Source organism: Hibiscus syriacus, unplaced genomic scaffold, assembly GCF_006381635.1.
Source record: "Hibiscus syriacus cultivar Baekdansim isolate YM2019G1 unplaced genomic scaffold, ASM638163v2 tig00112742_pilon, whole genome shotgun sequence".
NCBI lineage: Eukaryota > Viridiplantae > Streptophyta > Magnoliopsida > Malvales > Malvaceae > Hibiscus > Hibiscus syriacus.
In genome coordinates this window covers 249,972-273,551 of record NW_024063394.1, presented here as the reverse complement: position 1 = coordinate 273,551, position 23,580 = coordinate 249,972, and the positions used below count along the sequence as shown (strand labels likewise).

The 23,580-nt window shown below is 36.2% G+C and overlaps 1 protein-coding gene and 2 pseudogenes across 2 annotated transcripts; 2 read left to right on the top strand and 1 right to left on the bottom strand.

Moving 5' to 3' along the window:
* Nucleotides 1-4,518: 4,518 nt before the first annotated feature.
* LOC120183286 lies at nt 4,519-8,281 on the top strand (annotated as a pseudogene).
* Nucleotides 8,282-8,662: 381 nt separating this feature from the next.
* LOC120183287 lies at nt 8,663-14,609 on the bottom strand. 2 transcript variants are annotated; one of them, XM_039188013.1, is made up of 9 exons: nt 14,551-14,609; nt 13,960-14,389; nt 13,398-13,497; nt 11,581-11,637; nt 10,820-10,937; nt 9,993-10,075; nt 9,282-9,343; nt 9,063-9,159; nt 8,663-8,791 (listed from the first exon to the last, which is right to left on the bottom strand). In XM_039188013.1, exons 2-9 carry the CDS (start codon nt 14,217-14,219, stop codon nt 8,717-8,719), a joined length of 852 nt encoding a protein of 283 aa, XP_039043944.1. In that variant the 5' UTR covers nt 14,220-14,389; nt 14,551-14,609; the 3' UTR covers nt 8,663-8,716. The 2 variants fall into 2 exon arrangements, with proteins under 2 accessions (XP_039043944.1, XP_039043945.1); XM_039188014.1 differs by having other exon boundaries at nt 8,665-8,791; nt 10,820-10,910; nt 14,551-14,608.
* Nucleotides 14,610-14,700: 91 nt separating this feature from the next.
* On the top strand, nt 14,701-17,429 carry LOC120183261 (annotated as a pseudogene).
* The last annotated feature ends 6,151 nt before the right edge of the window (nt 17,430-23,580 follow it).

The following is a 23,580-nucleotide window of genomic DNA, read 5'->3' as shown; positions in this document are numbered from 1 at the left end:
AATATTTGTGTATGTAATAAATCTCTGTCGGAAGACTCACCCAACAAAACTATGTGTGCGACGTGAGAGAGAGAGCGTGACATTAACAATTCACCGCTCTGGCAGGATCGCATTTTTCACCTCATCGCCGCCCTCCACTTTCCCGTTGCAATCGTTGCTCTCGTATAGCCTCTCCTCCCCTTTTCCATTTCTATTTTATTTGTAAGAAATTAGGGTTTATATGTTTGACCAGTGCTAGAAACACTGATGATTGTTGCGTACAATGAAGAATCTGTTTCCGTACTTTTATGTAATATATGAAGATTCTCTTTATGTTGTTGTCATGAATCGCTATTTCTAGTTACAATCTTTACGTATTTTTAGTTTGCCTTGGCGCCATGATCTTCAATTTTTTTCCAAAGAATTAACGTTATCTTAACTCTGCCTATCCTGAAACAGGCAAGTGCCGAATCAACTGATGGACTCAGGCCAACTTTCTTTTCCATAAATGGGGGGGCTTAGACTATCAAGGTGAAGTAAATTTTCTATCATTTCGTATTTGTGAGATAAATATTGGGGTTTGGTGGAATTAATTAAAGACAAAAGGCACATTTCAACATCAAGGAGAAAGGTAAATCTGGGATGATTGAAATTAGTCTGTTTAGGATTGCTTTGTTTCTTTAGTAATTAGTGGTTCTGACCTATAACGTCGTTTCTTAAATATTTGTTTCACATTACCTTTAAACCAGGTCGGAATTTCTCATAGTTAGTTTATGTGTCAAGCTATATTCAACGAGACTATGACCTGTGCACGCTGTGTTTTATGTTTTTGCAGTAGCTTCCTTTTTCTTATTACTTTACACAGTTTCTTCTGCTGGAATACGCCAACAAGCTACCCTGAAGCTGGCCTATGAATCTTAAGTTGATCGGTTGAGAGCTAAATCAGGAAAAGACTTCTTAGATAAGTTAAGACCACACTTCCTTCACTAGAACAGTGTCTAGGATGCAAATGGCACTTTTTGTAGATTTTAGTTGCAAATTGGCCAGTTAGACCACCCTTGACCGACTTTTATTTTAACTATTGTCGTCTCCTGATTCAATAATCAGATTTGTCTTGCATTACCTCTTTTACTCTATTCTTCTCCTTCGATTTATTCTCTTAGATTATAATAATTTGCAAACCAGCCTCGGAACTTTAGGTTTGATAATGTTATGAACGAGTATAGTGGATGGCATTGTCTTCTTGCCATCTTAATTTTTGGCCATCATCTCCTCTTACTTTTAATTGCTTATGCTTATATAGTCATTTTGGTGAGTAAGCTAGAGGCTAACTCTAGGTATCTCTGTCGAACATATATACGAAAGCGGCAAAATCTTAAATGTGCATCAGTGAAGGCAAAACCCTTTTACCATTTTTTCTGTTCCTTAGAACTCTAGGTTGAGCATGTTCAAGTTTTTCTATGGGAAGTATTTTAATGTTGTTTCTTAATGTTGATGACCAAGCTGGTATTCAACCATTCTCGGCTACTTTTTTTTTATGTATTTTTAATTGTTTTTCTTGGGCAGTTGGTGGAGATATTACCTTCAACTTTGGTCCGTTTCATTTTGTGGAAGCTGCCACTTAGACGAGGTATCACCCAGTATCATCCCATACACTGATCTACACAGGCCGACAGCCATACATACCGAAAACAGAACGCCAGAACCAATCGTAGTAACGATTTTATACATGGCTTCTGTACCCTGCAAAGAGAGCAGACAAAGCGAAATAGGTACGTGAATTGTGCAACTTTTAATCTGTAGAAATTCTGATGATAAATTGATTCCATTTTGCAAGAGCCTGCATGTATGCATGTAAAGATCTTGAGGAGTAAATACATACACATAGATGAAACTGAAGCATGCGTAAATTCATTTTCACCGTCAAAAGAAATGGATTGAGGTTTCAGTTAAGATTTATTTACTTTGAACAACAATACATAAAAAAGCCAACTTTGTGGAGATTTTGACTTGAAAGAACAAAAACCTACCACTCTAAGCCTCGTTGAACCTAACTCTATTTTGCTTAGTCGGTTTAATATTCATGAAAGCATAAATGGTCAAATTTTGCTATTGGTCCTTGTAATCCTTGTACTCAGTGGCAAAGCATAGAAAAATTTTGGAAAATTTATTGTATGCCCCTTCAATTTTTTTCATAAGTTATATTTTAATTTAGTCGAGCTGAGATTGAAATTTTAAAATTCAAAAAAGGGGTCATTCATACATTGATTTGCTCTTTAAAGTTAAGGAAAATTACATCACAGCTCGACTAAATTCTTTTTTGCCCTCCCCTTGGGTACATGTAGTTATATTAGGTTGCAAGTTCAATACCTATAAGAAATAAAATTCTCTTCCCTCGCCTAAGTAGAAATTATTAGAAAAAAGAGCAAATCAGCGTAATATAAACCAAACTTGGGACGAGTCGATGGTGAAGGCGAGGGGGATTCTCCGACCCTACGCCTAGATTTCCGGCAACGTAATCGGGATTCTCGAGCTTTCGTAAAATGACCGTCCTCCCAAAACTAATTTTTTTCAAATAAAAAATTGTACCTATTTCTCCAATCTTGGCTTGGACTCAACGTGACAGCTAGCTCAGACCAGACCATACATGATCTAGTCTCCCGTTCGCCTTAACGTGAACTCAACTACTTCAACCACCCTTTTCGCCACGTGTCTCCCATTTTTATTTAGGGTAAATTACGTATTTAGTACCTAAAATATTAATTTTGATATGTTTTAGTATCTAAATTTTCAGTTTTTTTCTTTCAAAATCATACCTAATATTTAGTTTTTATTTTATTTTATTTTTGTACCTGTCGTTAAAAAATTTAACGTATTTAGTACCTAAACTATCATTTTTAGTCGATTTTATTACTTAAACTTTTAATCTTTTTCAAAATTGAACGTTAAATTTTGAATTGGTGTATTAAAATGAAACAGAAAAATTAAACTTTAGGTATGATTTTGAAAAAATTGAAAGTTTAAGTACTAAAACATACCAAAAACTGATGGTTTATACACTAAACACGTAATTTACCCTTTCATTTATTACACGTTTTCATCTAAGGCCCCTTTCCAGGTGATCCCAATTTATTTAAAGACCATAACTTACAAAGACAATTTATTTAAAGACCTATAAACTACAAATATGACAATTTCTCACTTTTCAGGTCAAATAATTAATTTGGTCCTCCTGCTAGAATAAAATTTATAATACAGTTTATATTTTAGTTTGATATAATTTAATCTTATATTTTTATGACAATTATTAGTTAGGTTTAATAGCTTCGGCTAAAATGTTGATTAGGAACTTGATATAATTTTATGGCACTATCATTCCTTATTAGTAGCATCAGGTGGGATGAGGGCCATATCGATTTTCACTTTAAAATGAAATATTTTCATCCAATCGACTCAATATAAATAATTTTTATTTATTAAGATAGGCAGATAATTAATATATTTATAATAATTATCTTTAACTGTCCAATTTTAAGTATATTTTAATCTTAAATTCAATTCAATTCCATTTTGATTTTGATTATCTATTTCTTAAAGTTCTATTTGAATTCATTTTTCTAAAAGCTGACTATACAATTTAACTGAGTTGGATTTTAATAATTGGACCATCCTACTTGGGACTGGATAAAAATCATGCAACTAAGGATAGGGCATAGGAGCACTTGAACACCTAAATGGAAATATTATATGGTCACTACCTAACCAAAATTTCTCGGTTGCTATATGGTTTAACTTCCAATATGCTCCTTGCCACTATTATTGCTTGCATGATATTACATTAACCAAAAATATGAGTATATTAGAGGGATCAAAATCAACATTTGACCATTTTTTTAATTAAATTTGAATAGAAAATCATTATCAAAAGCATTTCCAACAAAACTGGCTTAATCCAGAATAATAGACCAGTTAACAATCCCACCGAAATCTCTTGAAAGAACAGAAAAATTTACTACTCACCCTCTGCTTTCAATTCCTTCACCCATCTCCTGTGAGATAGATCTAATTCTGTATCATTCAACTTGCCTGAGCTCTACTCGGTGTTTTCTCTTTTTCTAAAGCCTCAGCTTTTGCCTTTTGGTTTTCACGCAGAGAGTGTAGTGTTTTTAACTGTTTTGATTCTCAAGTTTGGATCTGTTGCTGCTTTTGATTCGTTGTATTATTCGAAAGAAATGGGGAGCAGTATTGCACACCATGACGACGTTTGAGCAGCCCAAGAAGAAGCTAAAAGAAAAAAAAGGTTGGGTTTTGCTTTGACCTTAATTTTTAATTATCACAGTTTCAGGAATATTGTTATTGTCCCCCCCCCCCCCGCCCCTGCAAGTTCTGAGATGAGCTCACGTGAAAGACCACACTTGGTTTGTCCGTGAGTGCTTTCAAGTTTACAAGTTCGAGAAAAGGGCCCTCAGCGTTGTGCGAGTAAAAAAGAAGCCTTTCGGCTTTCACCCCCCCCCTCCTTCAACTGTTTGTCTCTTTGTTTCAGTCAACAAAAACTTTCTCATGCATGGAAACCCAATGGCTGAAATTTGGTATTTTTAATTTTTGAAGATCGGAGGCTGGAAACAAATGGAACATCTTGTTTCAAGGTACTGCCTTCTTTTCATCATCTTCATCTTCAACCTTTCTCTTGTTCCTGTTGTGAAATCGGGGGATGCAGAGGCACTTTTAGCTCTAAAATCATTCATTGATCCTTTCAACACCCTTCAATGGCAAGGCAGCAGTGTTTGTTCATGGCAAGGGGTTAAAGAATGCATGGATGGGAGAGTGACAAAACTTGTTTTAGAGTACCTAAACTTGACCGGTTCATTAAACGGATCCAGCTTGAACCTGTTGGATCAAATTAGAGTGTTGAGTTTCAAAGGCAACTCGATTTCAGGCCAAATACCTGACCTTTCTGGCTTAGTCAACCTCAAATCACTTTACCTCAACAACAACAACTTCACCGGCAAGTTCCCCGATTCACTTTCCGGTTTACATCGGTTGAAGATCATAGTTTTGGCTGAGAATCACATAACGGGTGAAATCCCAGTTTCTTTGTTGAATCTCAAACGTTATACACTCTTTACTTACAAGACAATAACTTCAACGGTTCAATCCCACCATTGAACCAGACAAGCCTCAAGTTCTTCAATGTGTCAAATAATCATCTCAATGGTCAAATCCCGGTGACACCGGCACTGGTTCGGTTCAACATATCTTCGTTCTCAGGCAATGTCGGTCTTTGTGGGGAACAGGTTGGAAACCCATGTAGGGGAACCAGTTCTGGACCGGCCACCAGCCCCGCTTTGGTCATTCCAAGCTCAAACCACAAATTAAACAAGAGAACCAAGCTGATCATCATCGTTGCAGCAAGTGTTGCTGGTGGGGTTGTACTCTTGTGTCTGCTTTGTTTCTTTTTTATACGTTTTGTTAGAAGAAAACAAGGAAATATTAGGTCAAGGATGCTAAAAGCAAAGGGGTTGTTACAATGGAGGAGACTGAGGAAGGGGAAGCCTCAGGCGGCCACGGCGGAAGTGGTGATCAAAGTGGGAAACAGGGAGGTTTTTGGGAAAGTGAGGGACTAGGGAGTCTGGTGTTCCTAGGAGCAGGTGATCAACAAATGAGTTTCAGTTTAGAAGATTTGTTGAAAGCATCGGCCGAGACGTTGGGGAGGGGCTCAATGGGGAGTACGTACAAAGCTGTAATGGAATCCGGGTTCATTGTGACCGTCAAAAGGTTGAAAGATGCTAGATACCCGAGATCAGAGGAGTTCAAGAGACACATGGAGTTGACCGGACGGCTGAGACACCCCAATTTGGTCCCACTCAGAGCTTATTTCCAAGCCAAAGAAGAACGGTTGCTCGTGTATGATTATTTCCCTAATGGCAGCCTCTTCTCTCTCATTCATGGTATGTCGGTCACTCAATACTCATTTCTGGTTTTCTTGTGTTGCTTCCTTTTTTCGGTTCAACTACTTCTTTTCTTTCTGGTTTATTTGATTCATTTGATAATTTTTGGTCAAAATATGGTTTGACTATACTAACTGATTTAGGGGTCGAGTCGGGATCGAACACTGAGAGATTAAATTACTGAACTTTAAAAATATAAGGATTTATTAAGTATTTAAACCCTAAACTTTAGAGAACAGAGCCTAATTTATCTAATATTGAATTTATAAGAACCTAAATTTTTATTAGTCCAAACATAACCTCCCTCCCTCTTCTTTAATCTCGTCCCCAAACTGATTTAGTTCGGAATTGCGACTGTTTTGCATTCTGATACTTGAACTTTAAGCATCATTCTATCCTAGTTTGCTTCAAATTACAACCTCTTTTACATAAATACGATATCTGTTATCATATGGATCGAAGCTGATTTAATTGATTCATTCGGGTTTAGGTTTAAAAGTAGCATTGGTAATCTTTCCTCTATATTTTTTATTAGAAAAATACTCAATAATGCTCCTCCTCTGATGAATTTTTAGGACAAAATCATTCACAACCCACACACTCGTAAGCCTTAAACAATGGTAATGCTTTTGGGGAATGGGATAAAGTGACACTTCTAAAGCAATAAGCCTTTTTGTTTAGGTTTGATTTTTCTTTACGACCTTTCCAGCATAAAAAGTTGAAAACAAATATTCGAATATAAATATTAATACGTGTTTAATATAACATGTTTATTATTAAAAATTATTATATATGTTTAGAGAGTAGTGGTTTTAAACGTATGCTCAAATATTTATAAAATACGAATATTTAACATTCAAACAATTAAAAAAACATGAGCCAAAATAAATAGAGTTTGTCATCATTTAATGGCTAAGCACAACAAGTGTGGGAGTTTGAGTATTGTGTTTGAAACAGTTTAGGTATAATAATTTCTTTGTTTTTGGCTGCTATGAATAGAGTTTGCATTTGCATGTTCTTTTGGGACATGATCATTAGAGAAGGGACCTTTGGAAGAGAGATCTCAGCCATCAAAAAATAAATGGTGGATTAGGTTTATCCCCTTGACCCACATCCTCAAAAGGTTGGACAAAAAGTTCCTCTTAGCTGTCATCCTTAGAAAGTGTCAAGTCACCGGTCCGAATTCGAAACAGAGGCGGGAATAACAGTAGATGTTAGGAGGTGGGATACTTACACTCGAGACTGAGCTACATAAACCCTTCATTGCAATTAGTGTCTTTAGTATTTAGTGGTACACTTGTCCTTGTAGGGTTTGTAGCCAGTTGTGTTTCCTGGAAATAAAGCACCCCATGTTTTTTCTTCTCATTCGTTCTCTTTTGGCCTACAGACAAAGGTTACAGTCCGTGCATTGGTTGGTGCATAGCTGTAAAATAACAAAAAGATAAATTAATAAAATTAATTTATGTTACATTATTAAAAAAATAAATTGATATATACTTTTTTTAATATCATTTTAAAACAATGAGAGTTACATGTTTCATAGATTTTTTTAACCCTTTTTTGGATTGCATTACAGGAACAAAAACTTCTGGTGGTGGAAAGCCTCTTCATTGGACTTCATGTCTCAAAATTGCAGAGGATTTGGCCACTGGGTTGCTTTATATTCATCAAAATCCAGGCTTAACTCATGGGAATTTGAAATCCTCCAATGTTTTGTTAGGCCCCGACTTTGAATCATGCCTCACGGACTACTGTCTCACTTTTCTCCGAGATCCAGATTCGCTGGAAGAGCCCGGTGCCACCACGTTTTTCTATAAGGCACCCGAATGCCGGGACATCCAAAAGTCATCGACTCAACCAGCTGATGTTTACAGCTTCGGTGTTCTCCTCCTCGAGCTGCTAACGGGCAAAACTCCATTCCAAGACCTTGTTCAAGAGCACGGATCAGACATCCCTCAGTGGGTAAGATCGGTTCGTGAAGAAGAGACCGAGTCCGGGGCGAACCTTCCTCAGGAAACGAAACAGCCGAGGGGAAGCTTCAAGCTCTTTTAAACATCGCAATGGCTTGCATTGCTTATGCACCCGGAAACCGTCCCCCAATGCGGGAAGTTTTAAAGATGATCAAAGACATAGAGCCGAGGCACAAGCTTCGTCAAACAGTAGCGACCATTCACCCGGACGGTGGTCGGACACCGTTCAGAGCTTGCCTAGAGAGGAACATCTAAGCATATAACAAAGCCTGTGGTATAAGAATTTTGCAGGCATTCAATTCAAAGTGCTCTCCGATTCTTTCCCATTGAAACTTTAATAATTCTTCCACTTTTCTTATAATTGTAGTGTTGTAAAAGTTTCCCCATTTCTTTAATTTTTCTTTTTTGCAGTTGTAAAAGGTTGAGCAACTTTAGATGCCGGAAATTGTTTGAATTATTGTACTTTAGTATGCAGCGGATTCTACGGTTTTCAATAGTAGTACCCTGAAACATTCATTAATTCGAATGAACTTGACAGGAAATACAAGATTCCGAAATCATACAAGTAAAAGATGCATTCAGTTTTAAGAAAAAGAAGAGAAAAGTGAGCCGCGATTGGATTGACGATCAAATAGAATGGAACAGTGATTCGACTATCGAAAAAGAGATTTTTGGGTAAATGGGATCTATACAAATTTTCCGTCGTGGCAACGATTGTGATATACAAAATTTTGCGAACACAGGAAGAAAAAGATCCCACCACATTCATATGCATATACAGTAGAAGATTCGTGCCTCTGGTATAATCCGTCTTCAATCTTAACAATTACCTAATTCCCTATCGGCTCCTTGACTCCTGCTTGGGATGGATCCGCAAGCTGTGCCGAATATCAACTGGATACAGAAGAAAAACAAAAAACGGTAACAAAAGTGCACAATGGATGCATCATAAATATATGCTCATTTGCAGGTCATTCATGAGTAATCGAATTCTAATTGTTGAGGATAAGATCTTATTATTGTTCTCTGTTGTTATGTTTTCATTAAATCAGGTTAGTAACAGGTTTGCTTCTGTGTTAGGTCGTTGATAACCGTACTTATCTTTAATTTGCCATTATAGAATTAGTGAATTCTGATTCATGAAAGAAAGCTCAAGGTACGTTACCTGACTTGCATCAGGCAAGATGCTATTCACTAAATCCTCATCAACAGATATGGGCAGTGGCGACATCTGACTCATTAAACCGGGCATAGCTCTCATGCTGCAACAAGCCACCATAGAAATTAGTTACCCCAAAGTATAGACAACACTAAAGAAAGGAGCCAAAAATGCTTGTCAAGGGCATTGATAACCAATCAATAATTAGAAAGAACATGCACGTACTTGTTTAGGATGGTGGTAATATTGTTCCTTGCATAACAGAAGAGATCAATGTTATCCTGCAACTGTTCATAAAAGCTTTACTTAATAGGCTAGCCCAAGAAGACCTTCAACAAGAATCATATATGATACAAGGCAATCGCGAATAAGATTCACAAACACATTCAAAAGAACAATAATAGATTGACGCCATGAGTGACCATGACCTATCCATAAAAAAATCCGGGGGCCCACTTAATAATGATGGGCAGTGTGCAATGGTAGAGGCAGAAGAACGTTTTTATTTGTTGTCAAATGGGTAAAATTGCATAAGCATGGTGCAATGGAAAGCACAACTAGACATATTGGTTGGTTGTTGATTTGGTCTATAATTCTAATGATGAACTGAGGGATAGCTGAAATCGAAATGATATTTCATATGCCATCTTATTAAATCAGGTTGTAAATGAAGCTAAAAGTTTTGGACAACGATGACAGAACAGAACTTTTGCCAACTCCCACTCTAATGGCATCAACATTCATCAACTAATCGAATCATTATCACCTTATTTAACCTATTGGAGGACTTTATAGCAAAAACTAATAACTTGCAGATCAACAAAAATGTGCACAAACAAGAAGACAAGGAGTTCATCTCATCTAACACCTATTTTTACCATATCATAGCATATTGCCTATAAAAATTTATTAAGGACTAGAGAATGATACACTCACCTTGTACGAGGAAAGATTGGATGAGATTTGACTAAAAACTTGGGCATTTTGTTTCAAAAGATGCAAAATTGTACCACTTATTCCTGAAAATACGCAAGGGAATTAACTGCTATTTTTTTTTTGATAGAAGGGAATTAACTGCTATAAAGTACAGAACGCAAGCAGGCATGGTGTCAGAAAGCTCAAATCAGGAAAACCATACTTCAACGATACAATACTTAAAATCCATCGACAACATGACTTGTGATAACTTCTCAATATCCATTTTGTAATTATCCGATATTTCTATATTATAAAGTGTGTGTACAACAAATTGATGTTACTGGCTAGAAATTTGTGTTTAATTATTAAGGTTCCAAAGAAGTTTAATACCCTACAAATAAAAAAAAATGGCATGTTTTACCATCAAAGGAGAATCATGCAAGCTTAAAAGAACAAGTCTTACAAATTATCCGATAATCATTAAAATTCAAATGCATTTACTTTTCCTCTTTTTTGTACCGAATTTTGGCATACTCAACATTTGAACTGAAGTGTGTATGTAATTTCAATTGTGAATCAACTCTTTTGCTTTATTTTTAAATGCACAACATGTTTAGGCTGCTATTATTTTGCTAATGTTCACTGAGCTTCTCTTCAGCTTTGACTGATTCAAGCTGCTAAACATCAACTCGAAAGATAACCCAGAAGTTAATCTTACATTAACTTGAGATATCTAAAAAGGAAAAGGAAATATAGATAAATGCTGATATAAAGATCTTAGTGCAAAGAAATTACAGATGAAAGAAAGAAGTTGCTACTTTTCGGTGGTAATATAAAATACAAACCTTCAGAAGGCATTCTTTCGATCTGGTCCGGATGGTACATCATAAAAGGAAATGCAGCCATGTTTAGTGGCAGAGTTGTAGGCATATTCACCTGCAAAGATGATCGCACCTGCTTATCCTGAAGAAGTATGATCTTTAGAATCGAGTTCCCCAATCACATTACATCCTAAGGACATTAGTCAATTCAGGAAATTAAAACAGGATTTCACTTGCAAATTGAGATACATTGAATTTAATTAATGTCAACTTTTTTGTCACAGTACTGTTTGTAACCTAACTTGAAAGAAAAAATGCAACTGGGAAAAGCTGTAATTTGTGTGTGTGTGTGTAAGCATCACAACCACAGGTGTGAAGGGAAAAAAAAGATGTGCTCCCCAGTTAGTGAACAAGCTTAGACAGAGATTAATATATGTATATAATAAGCTTAATAAATGATTTTTATGCTTGGCATAAATGAGTGGTTCAAACAAAGCAACCTTAACTATTTAGACTCATTATCACAGAACCGAAAATGAGCTTGGAAGTTAAAACATGTTTCCGTGATCTATCATATATTCAAGCCTTCAATTTCATGCTCCCTTGTCCAACATACAACTGTTTAGTCTTGCATAACATTTTAAAAAGATTCCTTTTGCTGTTGAACATCAATAATTTTCCCTCAAGTAGCATGTTAACATGTCACAACCAGGGAAGTAATGCTAATCAGAATTCAGAATACGGACAATAATATCCATTGATAATTCAAAATTTCATCGGCATACCTTCCTATTGTTCACCTTTTTTCCAGCATTAGGTTCTTCAGATCTCCTTCGCTTTCTCTGCCAATTCCAAAAAATACTTTTACCCCTTAATAAAGATAAACCTACAGAAAATTTTAGATATACAAATATATCTTCTAATAAATAAAAAGTGTGAAAGAAAATTAAAGGATTGATCGAGTGTTATAGGCCACATCCATTTTAGGAAAGCCATAAGTTAATTTTGATTCTCTATTTAAGGCTTATGTTGTGGTTTTATTTCTTTCCTTAGGTTTCTTGATTATGTTTTCTAGTTCAGTTGATTTGTTTTCCTTTTAAGAAAATATTTCCTCGTATGTAATAACACCGGTCTTTATTTAGTGTGACATATTTATTAATAAAACCTCACCATCTTTAAAAAAAATTCTAAAATGATCTTGGTCTCTCTCTTAAATCAACTTCTGAGGTTACAGCCTGTCTTTGGTGAGCTGAACTATGAATATGAAGACTCAAGACCATAACATTTGGTATTCACAACGATCCTTGCTTAGACTCTCAATGCAATGATGTTGACAGAGGAAGCTATTCAGTGCATTGACAGCATGTTTGATTGATGGTGCACTTAATGGAGAGATGAATTTTGTGCAAAGAGAAGAAATCAAGATAATAAGAATATGAAGGCAAACTAGGTGTTTGACAAAATAACAACAAAAGAGGTAGACCCTTTATCTAAACAAAACCAACCCATGGCGGGCCCTACCAATGTATTTTCTTTGTCCTATACATCAATCCCTTCTAAACATGTCTTGACAAAAATCCTAACAATCACAACCAACTTCACTTCCTTGTCTTATTCATCAAACCTTCCCAAACTCATAACTGACAACTTATCATTTTCTTTATACCCGTCCAGAAAACCTTTAACTTCATATCGAAAAAGTTTAATGGGTTATGGGTCTACACTTGCTGGTCTGTTTTTGAAAATATTGAATGCTGATGAGAGGTTTGAAGGGATCTCTATTCAATGGTGCTACTGAATGAGAATATGTTTGTGTATGGTCCTTATTGTTTCTGGCTATTAGTAATGGATGGGATATTTTCTCGAGTTTATCACAGCCACGAGCTTGAAAATAAGCTCTTTCTCCAGAAGGGGAGTAATGTTATGCACCGTATCTGTTTTAGGAAAGGCCATTAGTTAATTTTGATTCTCTAGTTAAGGGTTAGGCTGTGGTTTATTTATTTTCTTAGGTTTCTTGATTATGTTTTTATTTCAGTTGATTTATTTTCCTTTTATCAAATGAGATTGGTCCTTACAAAACTTAAATCGGAATTAAAAAAAAAAAGACCAAGGTCTCTCTTTTAACGAGTACAAGGTTTCAGTCTCCTTTTGATGAGCTAAACTATGGATCCAAAAATTCAATGTTACATTAGTTTCAATTGCTCCAAGCAATGTCAATGGTAACCCTTGTTTCTTGATCACATAATCTATACCCAGCCAATCAAAACTGCAATGTAACTATTGGCAGCTAACAGCATTTTAAAAAATGGGATGAAGCAACAAAAGCCAGTAACTTCTTGTTATTGTTTAAATAGGGAGAAAGATCAATATATTAATTACAAACTCTCGCTTAATAACACTTTGTCCCAATTAGGATTCGATCAAATCAAAAATAAAGGTATTTGGGTTAAGCAGATACATTTAGCATATCAGACCTAATAATTTTTTAACACCAAGTTTTCATACACGAACAAAGAGTGATGCATAGACCATTTTATACAAGACATCAAAAATCAGTAAAAATGAATAGAAATTCATCATTAAAAAGAAGCATGTAGCTTACTTGCATCCACCAGCACCTCAATGCAACATCACGTACGGCTTTATCAGGCAAGATAGCAGCAATCTTTACATACTTCATAAAATTTGGTTCCTCTTTATATCTATATAAATGGATATTGAAATGAAAAAAATCAACACTTCATTTAGAGAGAAAAATATTTACCTAATAAGCTATGTAGCTCTGACTCTTCATATTCATTAAGAATACCATATCCAGCACCCAGGTCCAACAAGTATTTGGAAATGGGTATAGGATTTGGCCCTACAAATATGTAGAAAGCTTTGAAAACATTGAAATACCCATATCTGACAATTGCACCCGATTCATAGCAATATAACTAATAAGTACCTTCTTAAAAACAGTTCTATCAAAAAAAGCATGAGCAAAAACACACAGCAATCCAAGTAACATAATTAGATAATCTATTACTTAACTATGAATAATTCAGCTATATTACTTGTACTAGCAGTGCAAATTATAAGACATGCATACACAATGAGAAACCGGATACATCACCAAAAAGGCTTTGAATAAGAAGCAGAACGAATTAATTATAACTTACTTTTCCAGGCCGTCTTCCAATATACGCTGCTCGTCAGCAGACCATTCAACAGCCAATCCTGTGCCATGCTTGAACTCTGCAACCGAATCGTGGGAAGAGCCAGAAGGGTTGCCAGGAAGGATCAAAGTAGGGGAGGTGGTACTGGAATTCCCCGGCAAGATAGTTGACTTGTAACCACTGAGCGGAATCATCTCGGACCTATTCATAATAGAACCTAATCTATTTTCATGGTGAAACCCCGTGAGCGACTCTGTCGTCATAGTGTTTTTTTTACCCCTTCACGCGATCTCACCCAGAATCCACTTTCTACAAAACCCAAACCCAAAATCAAATGTGAAAAAAAAAACTAAACTAATTTACTTCGTCCTCATCATATTTTACACAGACAAGTTCCTTCAAAAGCGTTTCGAATTTTGTTGTTATCAAAACCCTACAATTGCATACAATGAAAAATAACATAAAGAGAATATAATTCCAAATCGAATAACAATCTCCAAAATTCAAATCCAAAACTGAATCCATCAACATGAACTGAATAAAGAATCTTGAGCAGAACAACGACACGAAGAACAAAAGGAGGCAGGAATTTACCTTTCTGAGATCAACTTCCCGACGAAGCCTTAAGTGGTTTACTGGTTTTGCCTTTTTCTCCCGCACTACTACACCACTGCTCTGATAATAGTACTATTTTTCACCTTTTTTCTCAAGGCTTGTTCTGGGTCGGGCCGAGTCTAGAGTCCGATGCTAAATGTTTTCAATATCGAACCCCCATCTCGGCCTGTCGAATTGGTTTGCTTTACTGTTCAAAAAATTAAAGATTTAACATTTTTAAAATTTTAGGTAAACTATCCATTCTTATTAAACTTTTTAGGATATTTTTATTTTGATCATTAAAATTGAATAATTTCATTACTTAGTATCAACAAAAAAATGTAATTTCTTAATCTTTAAATCATTAACGATATTCGATGTGGTACAATAATTAAATCAACATGTCCACATGTTATTTTATTAAATTTAAGAATTTTATCCAACTTATACAAGAATATCTTGAATAATGGACTTCATCATACACATTTGCTTGCACATCAATCGAACAGAGTTCAAACATTGATTGACCAACTTAATTTTGCATAAATTGTGTTTATGGACAATGATGAATGATATTTAAGTTTATATTGGATAATTATGGATGAAAGTTTGACTCACACTTAGTGTAATGTTAGAATGGAGAAATTATTAGAGGGACCTAACTTATCACGTCATCTGTGATCCCAACTAATAAGATCATCCATCTTAAGGTAACTTTCAAATAACTAACCACTCTTTTTTTTTTTACATGTAGAAAGAGGTAAAGATTCATTTTGGAAAAAATTGATGTGAATGGATCTTATTAGTTAGGACCACAGAGTGGTGAGTCAGACCCATCTAATAATTTTTCGCTAGAATGACAACTTGTTTCGACACTTAAACTAACAAAATTTTCTCCTAATTTGTTTTTGAAAAATTATAAAAATTCAAGTTAATGGGATTATAAAACTACACTTAAACTCCAAACATTTTAAAATTTAGTATTTTTAAATCTTATTTAAAAAAAAAATCGAAATTTGACTCAAAGATACAACTCACTACTAATTCAAGCTCTCAAAACGGCTAACAAAGGGAAGAAGATCAAATATCTCAGGATTAGTAACTCTTTTTAGATGAAATCAGAATAGTAATTAATTCTCTTGTTACATATATTTTTGTTAAAAGATAAACATCTAGTCTTATGATTAAGTGATGAATTTATCACCGCATCTCATGATTAGGACTATTAGTTTAAGTGTCCAAGCACACATTAAACACAAAACCCAAGTAAGCTGATACCCCATACCCTATTACATCAACGGATGTGCTTAGAATTCAGGTGAACACGTGTCTATCTTAAAATCTGAATTTTTTTATATTAGTTGTTTAATTTAGTAAAATGTCCACCGAATAACATTCATTTTCTTATTCCTAAACATGCATCTCAACACATCATACATCATAAGAAAATCATAAAATAAAACACAATGATATTTCATTTTCCCCACTTGTTGGTAACGAAATTGTTAGAAACGAAACACCTTTTTCTAGTAATCGTAGCCTACTTTCGATCATTCCAAGGTACACCACTACAGTGTAAATCTCGAGACCCTTTTCCTATATAAACAATTAACCCTAAATAACCGATCTCCCCCCGCCATCATTTTCATGAACAGCGACCCCCAAAACACACACAGAAGAACAGTCTTGGGGTTTCCTTGAAAGCCATCAGGCGATTCCAACAAGCTTTCAACGCTTTAAAAGAGCATACATGCGTCAACTATGCTAAATTAGCCACCATCGGTGGCCTCAGCAACGTTGATCTCATCCTCGTAAAGGCCACGGCTCCGACTGACTTGCCTTTGGCCGATAAATACGTCCACCAGCTTCAGAAGATACTCGCCGTGTCACCGCCTTGTTGTCGAGCTTTCTCGCTCAGCTTCGCCCGTCGTTTCGGGAAGACCCGAAGCTGGCGAGTCACGTTGAAGTGCTTACTCCTCCTCCACCGGCTGCTTCGTTCGATGCCCGAAGACAGCCCTTTCCGAACCGAACTCTTGATTAACCGCTCCAACGGCTCGATCTCCTGGTACCCTTGTCGCTTCCAGGACGTTTCGTCCTCGAATCCCGGCTATTTCACCATGTTCATCTGATCGTAAGCTCATTTGCTAGACGAAGTCTCCAACGCAGATAATCATCACTCCGGGATGCCGGAAAGTTCGCCGGAATACAGAACGGAAGAAATGGGAACGGTGCTCGAGGTGTTGCAACGGATACAAAGCCTTATCGACCAAGTCATCGATTGCCGGCCGACTGGCATCGCAGCCCGAAGCTTCTTGATTCAGACGGCGATGAAACACATCATTCGGGACAGCTTCGTCTGTTACACCGTGTTCAGAAAGGACATCGTTATGGTGTTGGAAAACCTGTTCCAGATGCCGTACCGGAGATGCATATCAGCTTTCGGGATATACAAGAAAGCAGCCTTGCAAGGGAATCAGCTGTGGGAGTTTTATCAATGGTGTAAGCTAATGGCCATGGGAGTTTGTGGATCCTACGAATATCCGTTCGTGGATCGGATCCCATTGATTCAAATCCATACTCTTGAAACTTTCATCAAAGGTAACAGATGAAGACGATCATCAGTCTTCTTCCTCCTCATCAACGCTGAGAAGGTTGATGAAGATGATCATGAAGAAAGGGAGCCGTTGGTTCTGCTTGATGATGGTGCACATGATGATGAAACTGAAAACTGGGAAGATATATTGGAAGCTTCAATTGATGGATTCAACGACCACAGCCATGGAAGCGGTGGGAAAGAAGAATGGAAGCTTGAAGTTTATAATCCTTTTGAGTCTGCAAAATATGTTTTCAGTGACCCTAAATATCCATGGGGACTTTGATTTCAAGCTTGCACTTGGATACTGTTTTCTTCAATCTATTAGATTAAAAATATGATTATTTTATTTTTAAATAAATATAAATTTATAGCTTCTAAATTTATTTATTGTGTGTTTGTGTAAGAAAAACGTCACATCTTCCCTATGTATTTATAAAGACATCGAATGTTTTTTCACTTCCCTATTTACTAATTGAGAAAATAACTTCAATGACCGAAAATTTCTTATAATATACGATTTTGACCAATTTTTTTTCGATTCGTCAAAATGACCAACAAAATCGCAATGCGATCTCTAAATCGCTCGCAACGCGATCTCTAGTATCGTAAATCAGTTTCCAGATTCGCAACGCGATTTTGACTATCGCAATGCGAATATGTAAATCGCAACGCGATTCTGACTATCGCAACGCGAATATGTAAATCGCAACGCGATAATACATAATCGCAACGCGATTCTGACTATCGCAATGCGATTCTGACAGTCGCAACACTGAATTTCAAATTCGCAACAGGTTTTAGTTTCGCAATACAAATATTTTGGGTATATAACTACGCAGCAGAAGCAACTCATAACCTAAATTCCTAAATCGCAACTCATTCAATCTCCATCTATTACTCTCTCCGGCGACATCCGTTCCTATATCCAACGACATCTGTTCCTATATCCAACGACATCCTTCCCCATCCGGCAACAGGTTTTAGTTCCGCAGCTCGTTTGTTTAGTAAATTAATTTACAATAATGAAATCATCTAATGTTGATCATGTTTGGATAGATTTGTGTTTTGGAGGGTCATGGGAGAATGTTCATGGTGTTTTACAATATATGTCTTTACCCATGAATCTTCAACTAAAACTGCCATTAAAAAAGTTAACTTATGAAACTCTGATGTTACGTATTGCAAATAAATTGAATTTAGAGCCTTTAAGTGGATTTAGGCTATCTTATCAGAGAAAAGGTAAAGTTTATTTGTTAACCGATAATGAAGATGTTGAACGATTCATTGCTTACATTAGTGTTTCGCAAGATGATGTTACATTGTATGTTGTTGAACCTAGAAGTAGTGAAGTTGGGTCAGTAGCGGGTAGTAATCAACTAAGTTTTTCAACCCAGTTTATGGTGCTCAAAATTTAATGGTTCCACCACAATTTCATCACCAAGCAAATTTTGTTTCACCATATTTCTAATATCAAACACAATCTCAAAACCCACAACCTTTCCCTAATCCAAATCTCAATCAACTTTCAGCACCAAATTCCGATTTTCGTATTAACCAGTTAGACGATGATGAGCCAACAGAAAAAATTGTGAGTACTAGTCGGTATTCGAAATTTGATCTTGGTCAATACCCGGACTTTGATCTTGGTAAATACTCGGATTTTAATGATGTTTCAGAAAAAGAAACAGACCCTGCGTGTAATGATTTTGATATTGGTCAATACCCGAATTTTGATGATGAAACAGCTGCTACCGAAGAAGATGTTGTTGATGATAATGAGGATGAAGTTACGACTGTGAATGAACATGTTGAACATCCATTCTGCAATTCATATAACCCTGAAGAAGAAAAAGAATAAGAAGAAATCCCCGAAGAAAATGCCACGGGAGTATAACTGAATATGCCAGAATTACTTTAGATACCGAAAGAAGAGTTGGTAAAAATAGCAGTTGATTGTTACACAAAAATTATTCGTATCAAGAAAAATGATTGTTTTGATACAAAGGAAGACTTGAAGATAACTTTGTATACGGAATGTGTGGAAGATGGCTATCAACTAAAAGTTAACAAATCAAGCAAAGATCGTTTCGAAACAAGGTGTATGATTGACAAAAACTGTACGTGGCGTATGATTGCAAAGAGGATAAAAGATTGTGAAATGTTTCAAGTTAGGACTTTTATTGATAAACATACATGTTCAAGAACCCAAGTTTTTCCTCACCATAGACAGACAAACAAAAACGTGTTGGGTGGTTTTCTGCTGAGTTAATGTTTTTGAATGGCAGGGTATATCGGGGACATGAAATTATGACTGACATGAATTTTGTATATCGGGGACATGAAATTATGACTGACATGAATGCTCGGTTCAAGATTAGTATCTCATATTCTCAAGCTTGGAGAGCCAAATGTTATGCCTTGGAATTGTTGAGGGGGTCGCCAGAAGCATCGTTTGCCCAACTGCCGGCTTATTGTTACAATTTAAAGCTAAAAAATCATGGGTCGGTAACTCATATCAAAACATATAGAGATGGACGCTTTGAGTTGCTGTTTATCGCCATTGGTATTGCGGTTAGTAAATCAATATAATTTTGTTGACTCATTTTTGTTAGTTACATGCATTTCACATTTAAATGATTATATTTCTTGTGTATATGATTTTGTAGATTCGTTCGTTTATTACTTGCATGCGCCCAGTTATTATAGTTGACGGAGCACATTTAAAAGGTTGATACCTTGGAGTAAACTTATTAGCAGTAGCCATGGATGCTAACAATGGGATACTGCCAATAGCTTACGGGGTTGGCAAATCTGAAACCTCTGATTCATGGACATGGTTTATGGGGCATCTTAGGGATTGCATAGGTCCTATTAGCAATCTGACAATCATATCCGATAGGGCAAACTCAATTGATAACGCTGTTAGAAGGTGTTTCCCATATGCTTTTCATGGACTTTGTGGTGTTTATTTGTATAGAAATCTAAAATCAAGGTATGCTGGTATAAAAAATCACAAATGGACATACTGGAAGGCTGTAAAAGCTTATCGGGAAGTGGATTTTAATAAGCATATAAATTGTTTAAGACGTGTTTTGTCTTAGTGTGCTCAAACACTAGAAGATGTCGGGTTTGAAAGATGGTCAAGAGTAAATCAACTTGGAGCAAGATATGGTTTCATGACGTCTAATAGTGCAGAATCAATCAACGCTCTAAGTCGTCATTCCCGGAAATTACCCATTACTATATTAATGGAGTTTTTTCGAGCCTCTATTCAACAGTGGTACTATAAGAAAAGAAACCATGCAGGTATTATTTCTTTAAATTCGTAACTTATCATATATTTTACTAAGTATTATTTATTTAAATTTACAGGAACATTGGAACATCGTGTTACACCATGGACTGAAAAAGATAACGAAACGTGTTGTGAAGTCAACATCATGGAGAGTTGAACCATGTTCAAACACTTTGTTTGAAGTACTGGATAATAACTTAAATGGGCTTGTCGATCTAAATGCAAAGACGTGTAGTTGTATAAAATGGCAAACATCTGGTTATCTGTGTGGTCATGTTATAAAAGTTGCTCTTCATCTAAACCAAGATGATTCAAGCGCATACACTATGGATTGCTATACTACAGAAGTATATCGACAGACTTATGCCGAGATTATCTACCCTATTCCACATCCTTCTGAGTGGGACATACCAGATGACTTACAAACAGTTTTGCCACCAGCCATAGACAGAAGGCTACCTGGCCGACGAAAAAGTCACGATCCTATAACGTCTAAGGGTGAAGAGAAGAAGAGATCGACATGTAGTCGGTGCAAGGAAAGTGGTCATACAAGGTTGACATGTGGATCACCAGTGCCATCACAATCATCTTTTCCTCTACCAAAATATGGATCCTCATCAAAATCCAAAGCTCATATGGTGTCAAGAAAAAGGCAATCAAAATCGCAATCAAAATCAAAATCCCAATCACAACCGGCTTCACCTTTTGGGACTATTAACTTATGTGATTTTTAAATGAAAACGTTGTATTATGTGTATTTTATGTGTAAACTTTTAACATTTTCAGTTAGGCATGTATTAGTAACTTGAGTTTGAACATTGCTATGATCTGTTCAGTTGTTATCACTTATTCCACATTCATTTGAATATCGCAACGCGAATTTGACTATTATGTGTATTTTATGTGTAAACTTTTAACATTTTCAGTTAGGCATGTATTAGTAACTTGAGTTTGAACATTGCTATAATCTGTTCAGTTGTTATCACTTATTACACATTCATTTGAATATCGCAACGCGAATTTGACTATCGCAACTCAAAAATCGCAATGCGAATTTGACTATCGCAACTCGAATATGACTATCGCAACGCAAAAATCGCAACGCGAATTTGACTATCGCAACACGAATTTGACTATCGCAACGTGAATTTGATTATCGCAACGGGTATTTGACTATCGCAACGAGAAAATCGCAAAGCGTATTAGACTATCGCAACGTGAATTGACTTTCGCGTTGCGATTTTGGCTTTCGCATTGCGATTTTGAGTTTAGCGTTGCGAAAGTGTACCTTCAACAGGTCTTTTGCCTTCAATATGATGCAGATTGAAATCAACAAATCAACTTTTACATTTCAATCAATTAAACAAGCACAAATAAGAATTATTTACACATCAATATTAAACAAATCAACTTTTACAAATCAATTAAACAAGCAAAAAATGATAATAATTCTTATTTTCCTCATCAATTAAACAAATCAGACTTATAAGAATCAATTAAACAATCAAAAAAGTGTACCCTAGACAGTTGTTTATGCACCCATACATCAATTTCACGCAGCTCACTTCAGGATTAACCTGCAGAAATCAAACATTTGCTCAAATAACACTTTCTACACACCTAAAACCAACAAACAACAAATTATTATTGAATTCTAGGTACTTAACAACACTTGCATTTGACTTAAAATTTGGACTTTCAACGCGGATGCAGGTAGGCAGCGTCTCTCATATATCACTCTAGACATAAAATGCCGAAACCACAACCCTACTGCACTCTATCTCTATCGGTGGGAGGTAGAAACTGTGTACTTCCTGTCGTCAAACGCTCCAAGCACATGCATACGAGAGGACAACAATCCCCTCTGGCTTCCGGCGTTTGTTGTGGCGCGGTCTCGTCTCTGATAACTGTAACATTGAACTTCTTTGGCTTCTTGTTTCCAGAATAAGTCCAATAATTAATCGCATCCAAGAATTTAGCCAAATGAGAGCTCCATCCCTTAATAATATCTCTCAAATCAGACAATGATATGTAATTTATCATGTTGTCATATACTATTATCTTTAGGGATGGGAGCTGAAGCTCAACGAGAAGCCAATGAGTACATTCCAAAACAGGGATAAACACCTGCAATCATAAGTAATAATTCAAATTGCGCACTTATTTACGAACACCTTTAAAATATTTTAAAAAATAAATACTAACCTTATTGACCTCCCACCATGCAGGATAAAGTTTAGCTTGTCCATTAGCCAACACATATGATTCATGTCGTTGATTCTTCAAGTGAACTACGTGAAAAAACGTCGACATAATTGTATATCGCTATTTTTTTATTTTTCTTCAATTTTATTTTTTTTATTTTTCTTCAATTTCCTTACTATTAGAAGACGTGACACCTATGCATCAATATGTTGTTTTACAAAAAAAGACATATATTAGTGAATTACATAAATTTAAAAAAAATTAATCAAAATGAAATATAAGAAGAAATATAAGACTTACCCCCCATCGAAATAGCCTTTGTCTTCAACCCCTAATAACACACCCCACCAAGACCGATCAATTAACAAATGCATATCATCGTTGAGTTTGTATATGTCAGTGTAACACCCTTGGCTCCGCTCATGTAGATAAAAATCAATTGCAGTCTTAGCCCAAAGGGTATTATCCAGAATTGTTTCCGGTAGTTGTTTCCTCTCCACTTCATCTGCCGGAATGGTACTGGCCGGTAACTCATACGAAAGCCAACAGTCATCCATCATGTCGGCACGTGAGGGGGTTTCTCAATAATTTGACATATTACGCCGTATGAATCGGGCTCTTGAATGGTGGGTGGGAAATCTTCAACGATGATAGGGGCCTCTTGAACGGTGGGAGGGGACCCTTGAGGGATGATAGGGGCCTCTTGAACGATAGGAGAGGCCTCTTGAACGATGACAGGTGAGTCGGGATTCTTCTTACGGAGTCTTCGCACTATTGGGGTGAATGGAGACGTAATGGCACGTGCACGCCATCTGATGCGTGAACCCCGTCGTGTAAGAAAAACCCGACGTAAAGCATCCACCTTATCGGGCCGCTAAAAATAATTATTAATACATAAATCAGTAAATAAATAGACATGATATTAAACAGTGAA